Here is a 10,453-nt window from a genome sequence, read left to right on the forward strand (position 1 = left end):
CTCCAGAAATACCTAGCTAAAGTGCAACCAGCAAGTGAATTAATACCAGAGCCCAACTGAAATTTTGTAGCTGATACCAATTGTAAAAAGCTGAAAATTTATAATTATAATTACAGTTTTAGATTTCAGATTTTAATTTTATAATCATATAGTTTTAGTTGGACACTGCTTTACTGACTTCTGTGAATGATTAACAATGAGTTGTGAAATCTCTTGTTTGAAACTGTCTGTTCTTTATGGTTTCTTAAACCCATATAAACAGCAGTAATAAATAATGTAAATAGTGTAGAACTAGGGGTGGAGTTGCACAGAATTCTTTGTGTTTTAAATGTATGTTTTTGTTAATTTATGCACATTACTTTAGTATTTCCTTTTCATATTTGTCACCAGAAAAAAAGGTTTTATTGCATTTTACACGTGCTAAATGTTAGGTTTGGATCATTTTACATACTATTTTAACCATAAGTTTTGTAGTTTTGTGTTCAGATTTACCGGTGCTGTATTGCTGTCATGCATTTAAACAGGTGGCTCATATTGGGCTCTCAAGTTGTTGCCTTACTGTCAAGAGATTGAACCTCAGCAATGCTGCAACCAAAAAAGTATCAACCAACGTTATCAGCCAAACAATATATCGGGCCGACTCTGATGAATACAAAGCAATATGCTTATAACTGAATCAGTTAATCAGTCTGAATCAGTAATATCTGAGTGGCTGGTTGAGTGCACTCCTATACCACTCAGACCTAAGATACATGTAAATTCCCTTGCTGAAGAGTTAGATTTAACCTAGTGAATCTCTTCTTATTGCAGCTCTGTCTGTGCAAGCTTCACCCCAGCGGCACAGATTTTTCATCTTCTTTCTTAATGAGTTTTGATTGTTGCAGGGAAGCATGGGTAGGCCAGGGCTGGAGGGAACACAGGGCATGAAAGGAGAGAAGGTAAGGTCACAGTGGTGTATTTTTCTGGCTAAATTTCCAGAGCAAAGTACCACTGTCTATATGTTGTTCTTTGTCTTTCAATATAGAACAATAGTTAAAGTTTGCAATATGGAATAGAGTTTGTAAAGGCCAGCTTTATCTGCTAATAAAGTTGTGTGTGTGTGTGTGTGTGTGTGTGTGTGTGTGTGTTTGTGTGTGTTTGTGTGTGTTAGGGAGATGATGGCATTACTGGACCTCCAGGAAACATGGGTCTCACTGGAAGGAGGGTGAGCTTGCTGGAATCTACTCCTTAAAATATTTTACACATAGGTTAACGGACACCCTTGAGGTGAAATCTGCGGACAAAGTTGTGATAAAGTATATACATTTATTTTCAGTGGGACTGGATACACTGGCTTGTCAGTTCTATTACATATATATTTTACTGAGTTTTTGTGTGGTAAATGGACCAGTGAAGTAATAGGTTTGTGGTAAATAGACCAATCATAAATGCTAATTAATAAACCTTAGTTCTCTTTCTCTAAGGGAAAAAGAGGCAAAGCTGGTTCACGGGGCCTAAGAGGACCAAGAGGAGAAAAGGTCAGAGGTCATATGCACACAGTATAAAGGCATATTCAAAAATGCCAATCATATCTTGAAGTTATACACCAATGAGCCAAAACATAATGACCACCTGCCTAACATGCTGTTTATCCCCTGCGTGCCACCAACACAGCTCTGGCTTGCCAAGGCAAGGACCCTGTGGTATCTGGCACCAAGACATTAGCAACAGGTCCTTTAAGTTGTGAGGTGGAGTCACTGTGGATCAGACTTGTTGTTCCAGCACTTCCCACAGATGCTTGATCAGATTGAGATCTGGGGAATTCGGAGACCTGGGCAGCACCTTGAACTCTTCGTCCATGCTCTAAACAATTTTCAAACAATGTGTGCAGGTGCAGCAGGGCAGATAATCCTGCTGAAAGAGCTCCCTGCCATCTGGGAATACCATTACCCACAGTGCATCCTGGTGCCACCATTTCCCCAGATAAACGGCGCGCATGAACATGACCGTACATGTGATGTAAAACCAAACGGGACTCATTGGATGAAGCAGATTTCTTCCATTACTCTTAAGGTCCAGTTATGACGCTTGTGCCCATTTTAGCCACTTTCCACGATGGATGGGGTAAGCATTGGCACTCTAACCAGTCTGTGGCTGCTGACCACTGTGAGTAGGAACTCACCACTGCTGACCAGGAGCACCTCACACGTCTCTCACATCCAACATATCGATTATGAGAACCAACTGTTCACTTACCATCTAATATATCCCAGACCTTGACATTCACTGTTGTTTTGAGATAATCAACATTATTAACAATCACGTCATCTGTGAGTGGTCATATTGTTTTGGCTCATCAGGGTACAACATTGATCAAGTCTAACTCAACTCTAAATGTTCCTACTGCAAATTATATGCAAACTCATGGCCTTTATTAGCCTTCATAACACAACAATGGCACCTGAAGCCCTGTGGTCCTCCTCCAGGGTAACATCACCAGCATGCAGACACAGAGAACAAGAGACCTTCAGGATTCTAGGTTTAGAAGTGTCTATTTGGGACAGACTCATGCGATGTGTGGGCTCTGAAATTCTGTTATTGGTCGTACTTGTTTTGTTTTCTTTTTTTTAATGAGCTAGTTTGTTTATATACAGTGGCTCAATTCAGATTAGGAGTGTAACACGGCAACAAGTTAAATTATTAAACATATTTTATCTCACATCTGAATGGCTTCTTCTTCACTATATTGGTCAGACAGGTCAGACAGACAGTAAACAAACCCATTCACTCTGATTGGTCCTAACCTGTATCTCAAGGGACTTTGGGTAGGATTCCACTGCTGAGCCTGCAACTGAGGGCACAAAGAAGCACTCATGAGGTCCCTTTTGAATGGCAAAATGAGAAATATGACACCCTACATCCTTGCAATCCTTACAGACATATGCAAACGAGGACTGCAGGACTACACCTGTGCCATTTGGGACAGGGCTATTGAATGTCTCACAAACATTTAGGTGGTTTTTGACTTTTGACTCACCCTGTAGTTCTGTGTAACTAAATGTGTGCATTAGGTATCTCTCAAAAGACCTGTTTATGTGTATTTTGTGTACTGAGTTTTGACTACAATTTGTTCTTGGCTGTCCAATAGGGAGAGACAGGGGAGATGGGAGAGAAAGGAGTGCCTGGATGGGCGGGGCCTATGGTAAGTCTGCATCACTTGCCATGAACATGGACCTCTAAAGTCATCAGCTTATTTACCACATTTAACAAAGCTTGCTGGTCTTATAATGTCAATTAAGTACACAGCAGTCATGTCTTGCATGTGGCAGTAGTCATATTGACTCTCGAACAACCTTATAATTCAGAGGATCCAGCGATGTTTAGAAGATGTTTAGAATGTCGCCAACTACAGAAAGACAACGCAACTTCAGAGGCCTAATCAATGCCACGATGGCATGCATTTGTACCAATTTGTGCACGTGTGCCCCTGCATAAAGTATAGGACAGGGTGGTGTGACCATGTGTCCATTTTCTGGGAAAGACAGTCCGTATGAAAGCAGGTAGTTTTGAAGGATTAATGAGATGATTAATGTGAACTTAATGAGAGACATTACAGCTGGTGGTACCATGCTGATGCAGATACAAAGAATCAAAATATATAAATATATAAAAATATAGCATTTCATCCTCTTTCTACCAGGGTATCATAGGACCACGAGGAGAGACGGGAGATCAGGGTGTAAAAGGCGAAGAGGTATAATGCTGCACTCTCTCCATCTTAGTTTTGCCGTATATGTATACGGGGTACATAACTCAAACCCCTGTCCATTTCTGCAGGGGGAGAAAGGTGACCAAGGACCAGATGGTCCACCAGGAAAAGATGGTCTAAAGGTACCCTAATCCGTCCTTCCCAACACATTTCTCAGGCAAAGCAGCAGCTATCACCCCAACCTAAGAGCAGAATTCTATGTTTTACTGTTGGTGTTTTAGGGTAGCCAGGGTTCTCTGGGGCCACCTGGACCACCAGGACCAAAGGGGGATCAGGTAACCCATAAAACATAACATGTAATCACACAGTGTTCAGAATTTGTTTTAATAATAAATACGTTAACCCCTGTTGTGTTCTTCCTCTAGGGCAATATTGGTCCTGCTGGACGAAGAGGGACACCTGGAATACCTGGACTACATGTGAGTGTGCCTGTTTTAGAGGATCTTCAGAAAACAATGAAGAAATGTCTTATGCTGTTTATGATCATTTGATCAAGTTGTGCTTGTTTATAAGAAAAAAAAATTGATGTGTAATAACTAAACTGGAAATGAGCTTCAGAAACTGTTCAATTAGCAGTCCATTTACTTGAAAAATATGTTCTAGCACATCCAAAATATATTTTCTATGCAGATGTGGGCTAATTGCAGCAAGCCATCCTTTAAATTATGGATTAAAAGCACAGATAATGCATTTTAATGAAACAAACAAGGACAGTGAAAGAGTTTATCATTGCCCAGCAGAGCCTCAAAGAGGTTGAAAATAGCATGAAATGTATTAATGCAGTTTTATCTCTCCCTCTCTGCAGGGTTTGTTTGGAGAAAAGGTATGACATTGAAATATTAATAAGTTCTAAAATGAGAAATAAAGCAGGGAAAAAAGTTCTTATCTCAAAGCTACCAGAGTTACCTCAGGAAGACAGCATCCATCATGATAAATGTCTTAGAAAAGATGAGTTCTGTTTAATTTTGCATTCTGACCTCATAGTTGTATTTCCAGGGTCTGAAGGGGTTTCAGGGAGCTCCTGGGCCAGCTGGAAAGAGAGGCCTTCCAGTAAGTGCTTTACGACCATAGATTTCATGAGTAATGTATTTAATATATGTTATTTAATATAGATAAATTAGACTGACGTTGTTAGCTCAAGAATGATTACTTAAACAGTAAATGCTAAAAGCTTGAGCACCCAAATTGGGTTTTCTATTCTTTTGCTAAGAGAACTCAACGTTACATGGATTTGAGTGTTTTAAAACTTTTTTTTAGATTGAAATAGGGTAAATGAGATGTTTACGACTGGCATTTCATGGCACTGGCAAAAGCGCAGGCTCTGGATTGGAAAGGATTCTTTGGAAAATTAACCATTTCAAGACATCTTTTTGAAGGATAGATTAAAGGAATTTTGATGATGTTAATTCACTTCTTATCTCTCTGCTGCCTCTATGCGTGTCTCTTTTGCTTGCTTTAGGGACCATCTGGACCTCCAGGACCTCCAGGCCTCTCTGTGAATCTTACTATGAATCAAATTAAAGCAAGTCATTTATTTTTGCGTATTTCTCTATATTGTGAGTTAAGCCTTTAATGTGTGGCATATCAGACGTCCTGTTTTTTTTTTCAGAAAGACTATTTTTTGTTGTCTTTTATTCACTATAGATGAAGGCTGAAAGCCTCAGAATCAGTATTTTTATTAGATTTTGATCTAATTCTCTCCATCTCTCCACCTCTGCACTGCTTTCCGACAGGATCTGATGTATGTTTCAGACAAGCCCAACTACTCACTGATTCAGGTTCTCCTGGACTCTCTGTTCCATGACCTGAGGCTGCTGCAGGATCCACCTGATGGCAGCAAGGAGCACCCAGCCACTACTTGCCTGGAGCTATTGCTGGGCCAGCCCAACTACACCAGTGGTCAGAAACCTCATGCTTTACTTCAGCTTTGGCAAGGAAAAAAATCAGTGTTTCAGTTTTTTTTACTAAGCACAAAGTCACTTAAAAGCTTTCAGCGTGAGTCCAGTACCTGCATTAGGTTAAACAGAGCTGCTAGCAATTGCGTTGATATAAAAAAATATATTATGCTTTATGTGCATAGATAAACAGCAACCATTTTAAGTAGTTTGAAATAAAATGTAAAACTAATGTAAAACTTGTTCTTATTGCAGGGTTCTATTATATTGACCCAAATCAAGGCAGTCCTGCAGATGCTCTTTTGGCTTACTGCAACTTCTCTGAGTCAAAGGCAGAAACGTGTCTCCACCCTAGAACTGCACAGGTGACTACTTCACATTTCACACAGACTTTAAGGTGATCTTATTATTGATCTTCTGGGGAATCAAAAGAAGTCTAAACTATAATTATCCTTCTCCGCAGCTCCCTATGAAAGCATGGCTGAATGATTCTGTGACAAATAGTTCTTTCTACTGGCTCAGTTCCCTTCAGAGTGGTTTTCAGGTAGGGAAATTTTATAAATACTATTTTTCATTACTGATGTCTGTATTATAACTAACACGTCAAAAGTGAGCAAACCACTCGCACAGCAAAAAGGGACCTCAGTTTAGACCTTAGTTCTTCTTTGTTTGCCAGACATAGGTGCACAAGTGAGACAATAACAAGGCAGCAAACGATTCAGTTAAGAGACTTTCATCAGTGCTACACAAAGACATAGAAGCAAATAAATACAAGATCTCTAGTCACACCTGGACCCAATCACAGAGGTGCGGCCTGTCCTGCAAACCAATCGCTGATGAGAAACAATGAGAAAGACAAAGAAGATGGACCCCTTAGAATTAACCCAATACCCAGTGAAAGGTTTACCTTAAAAGTGTCCCTTAATAAGTATAACTTATAACGATTATTATTAAGGCTGGTTAAGCAGCCTTTATAATAATAGTAGTCCTGTTAGGTAATGAGTACACCAGTCTCTTCAGATACATCTTTTTTGAGAATTGAGATTGGGGTCTGGTGATTTTGTTGGTCAGTTAAAGTATTCCAGTGTTCCATGATGTCGGTTGAGCCTGTCATAAACAGACACCCTACATTTGTCCTGCTGGAATGCAGGAATGTCAGTGTTGTGTTCTGCTTGGACTTTGAAGCGTAAAGTCAGTGGAAGAGTGGGCTAAAATAGACAGGAATTATCTCCAAAGTGTAATCCTTACCTGACAGGATTAGCGCTGTCATTAAGGCAGTTGGATGCGTATATAAGAAGAAATGCATTTGAGTATTTTTTCAGTCTGGAGAGCGTAAATCTCTGCTGAATATAAGACTGCCTCATAATTCTTTATCTTCTGGTCAGTTTGAATATCCAGGGCTCACTGTGGTCCAGGTTCGCTTCCTGAGACTTCAGAGCAACCTGGCCGAGCAGAGAGTGACCTACTCCTGCTACCCCGGACACAGACTGGGTCAGGCACAACGACAGGTCAAGTTTCTCACTGACTCTTTGAGGCAAAGCTACTTGGGGGCCGTGCAGGACTGTGTGGTATGAGATTCTTTACAATTTTATCGTCAGTGTTGAAATGATCAGCAGCAAGTCTGTTAAATCAGATTTACTGTAGAAATTCCAGGTTAGCCATTCATGGCTGGGAGTGCAAGTCAGCATAATTGGCCTCTCTGCTGGTATCTGTTTGCTGATGTCACAGAATTGGCAGTTATGTTCTCCTCTAAGTGTGTTGAGCTGTTCAAGGATGTTGCATTAGCTGTAGCTTGAAAAGATGTGGTGATGCTTCATGTGTCTTGGAGGATGTACGTGCTTAGCCGTCACCCTCCCAGCTTGGTAGCATCACATGATAAGGGAAACCTAGCTAGAGAATAGGAATTGGCCATGACTACATTAGGGAAAAAACATTGATTACCCAACAGCAGGGGTATAAAAATGCATAAGTTATTTGACCAAAATATAAAAAATAGTAAAATTTGAGATTGTTTTATGCACTGAATTCCTCTTAAAAAGGGTTCTTCAAGGGTTCTTTAGTGAAGGCAGTGGTTCTATATAGAACAATACACACTTAATGAACCACTTGCATAAATGGTTCTTTGCATGGTAAAATGGTTCTTCTTCATGACGGAAAAACTGGTCCTTGGTTCTATAAAGAACCCTTTTAAAAATGACTACATAATGCCAAAATAGGTTCCACTATTGTTTTTCATCAAAGAACCCTTTTTTAATGCTATGTAGAACTCTTTTTCTAAAAATAAAAAGGAATCAAAATCAAATTTAGAGGTAAAATACTCTGCATTTTATTTTAATTGTTAAATGTAAACTTAATTTATTATACTAATTATGTATAAAATTGTATTTAATATGTAAGTGTACATTTTGCATCACTGTGATATTAACTTTAATATGAATATTTGGTGTTTCAGCCTGCCAAGGAGGTAGATCCTGGACCTCGGGAGTCTGTGCTTCAGTTTGAAGACAAAGACCTGCTCCCTCTCCGAGACGTTGCAGTGTTTGCCAACAGCAGCCTTTCAGAAGAGTTTGGATTCACAGTGGGACCCGTGTGCTTCAGCTAGAGTCTGACTGTCAGAGAATGCTTTGAGGCGTATAACTTCACACGCAGAAGCCAGGCAACAACAGAAGCCGGAAGAGAACTGGATAGCATGAGGATGGAAGGACCTGCGGCTGTACCTCAGGACGGGCTCTTTATAATCCTCATCACGTGTTAATGACTCCTTAAAAAAAGGCACTTTTTTACTGGTGCTCCTTACCAAATGAATCGTGGTGTATGTTTACAAAGACATTTGGTTTTGTAATTTATATACTGTGTTATTATTATAGGAGTTGGCTTTTTTGTTGTGTCATTTAGTTTATTTCTGGTTTATTCCCTCAGCTGGACTTGTAATGAGAGGAGGATCTATCTGTGGGAAACAGCCTCCGTAGCCAATTGCAAAGACAGGGTCTTAATGTAGCCACTATGTGGTTGCAAAGTCCAACTGTACTCAACCTGAAAGTATAATCCACATCTTTTAATAGACAGTCTTAGAATCACAAAAATAATAAGAATAGAAAATGTGTGGAACGATTATTTGTTTTTTCTTTTCTGAAAAAGTGTTAACAATGTGTTCTCATGGGAACACGGCTTCAGCCTCACCTTCAAATGAGGTTACAGGAAGATTTTTGCAGAGAAAATAACCCAATTTAGTCTTTTTTCCCTTCAGAGTGCTCAGCATTCTGTATGTCTTACAGTGTATATTAGAGTCCATTTCCAGATGTGAGTTACAGCTTTAACATTTGAGTGTGAAGGTGGGCTGCACATGTTTATGAACATACAAGCACCAGTATTGGGGGGTAGTTACTCAAAAAAAAGTAATCAATTACAAATGACTCTCAAACTGTGATTATTACTTTCTGGAAAAAGTAATCTCACCACTTATTACGTTACATCTGTGGTACTCTCTAAAGCCCACACATCTGTACCAACTGGAAAGTACAAGAGAAAATACAACAGTTTTTTTTTACTTTTTCACTTTTATAAGACTAAAATGTAAAGTTACTGTGTCTTAATGAAAATCAAGGCCTTGTCTCTTTGTGGGGGGGGGGCTTGCTCTTTCCTCAATACAGTGATCTTAATCCACCAGTTTCATATTCGAGTGATTAGATGCTTCGGCTCATTGTTTGCTGCCTTTATACCACTCATATTTGCAGTCAGCTGTTGTAGGTAGCACACATGTACAAATGACATACAAGGACAGGTGCAAATAATCTATATAGAGGAAATTTTTGAAAGCATTATGTGTAACTAATATTGTTCTCTTAGAGAGATAAAAATAACAGCATTCTTATTAAGCCAGTAACTGATGTGATTACATTAACTTAAACAGTAATGTATTATGGTACATTGTTACAGGAAAAAGTAGTTACATTACTGTAAGGTGTTACTTTGTACCGCGTTACCGCCTACACTGGTGAGCAGTTTGTGGGCGATTTTAGGCATTATTGTTATTTTTTTTATTCTGTTACTGTTGCACCTCTACAGTAGCCTCAGCAACAAGTTTTAATAGATTTTCCTTCTTCATTAAGGTCTCAGGTTCAATATACTGACTGGGAATAATGGAACTACTGTGCATTTAATGCCATATTTGGTGCCTTCAAAATACATGTGACCATTTATGCTTGCAACTTATTGTACTGTAATGCACTCAAGCTCCTGATTTGTTGTCTAGTCCAGAGAGAAAAAAAACAGACTTTACTTGCTTAATTTTAAAAGTATTTCACGGTTCTTGATGACAAATAAAAACAGTACAAGTTCATAGTAAACAATGTAAAATATGTCACTCTTTTTCCTTTTCTGAACAGTTGCTGATTTGGTAGGTCTCAGGGAGCACTTATATTGAGGCGTGTGTCTGAAAATACAGTTCAGCACAGTTGAAATCCCTCTCATGTCATCCTTCTTTATAAAAATTTACACCAGTAAAAGATATGTTTAGTGTCACTGAACATCACAGAATTCTGGGGGACTCATTAGTGCCTGCATGAACCTGCAAAAAGAAGTCCAGTAGCAAAATCAGCACAACTCCATCCTCTTCAACGAAGCTAGTTGTATGTTATTATCAGATTATTTTAACTTATGTGGCTGAATTAAAGATTCCTTGGCTTGCATAAGAAATACATTTTTGTTTCTTTTCGTATGCTGTACTTTCTATGTAATTATGTGGTGACATTTGAAATCATATGCTGGTCATCTGTTTTGAATATAGGCTCTAGGAAGAACGAATGCATAT

The 10,453-nt window shown here is 39.1% G+C and overlaps 1 protein-coding gene across 1 annotated transcript in view; it reads left to right on the top strand.

Moving 5' to 3' along the window:
* si:ch211-196i2.1 (collagen alpha-1(I) chain) overlaps positions 1-9,149 on the top strand; it is a 114,571-nt gene extending 105,422 nt beyond the window's left edge. Inside the window, exons 53-68 of the mRNA XM_036588339.1 lie at positions 885-938; positions 1,151-1,204; positions 1,464-1,517; positions 3,128-3,181; positions 3,680-3,733; positions 3,817-3,870; positions 3,970-4,023; positions 4,114-4,167; positions 4,554-4,571; positions 4,745-4,798; positions 5,208-5,270; positions 5,482-5,647; positions 5,899-6,008; positions 6,107-6,187; positions 7,029-7,211; positions 8,096-9,149. Coding sequence (XP_036444232.1) covers positions 885-938; positions 1,151-1,204; positions 1,464-1,517; positions 3,128-3,181; positions 3,680-3,733; positions 3,817-3,870; positions 3,970-4,023; positions 4,114-4,167; positions 4,554-4,571; positions 4,745-4,798; positions 5,208-5,270; positions 5,482-5,647; positions 5,899-6,008; positions 6,107-6,187; positions 7,029-7,211; positions 8,096-8,245 — 1,257 coding nt within the window. The 3' untranslated portion in view covers positions 8,246-9,149. The remainder of the gene's footprint in view (positions 1-884; positions 939-1,150; positions 1,205-1,463; positions 1,518-3,127; positions 3,182-3,679; positions 3,734-3,816; positions 3,871-3,969; positions 4,024-4,113; positions 4,168-4,553; positions 4,572-4,744; positions 4,799-5,207; positions 5,271-5,481; positions 5,648-5,898; positions 6,009-6,106; positions 6,188-7,028; positions 7,212-8,095) is intronic.
* Positions 9,150-10,453: the final 1,304 nt, after the last annotated feature.

Source organism: Colossoma macropomum, unplaced genomic scaffold (genome assembly GCF_904425465.1).
Source record: "Colossoma macropomum unplaced genomic scaffold, Colossoma_macropomum, whole genome shotgun sequence".
NCBI lineage: Eukaryota > Metazoa > Chordata > Actinopteri > Characiformes > Serrasalmidae > Colossoma > Colossoma macropomum.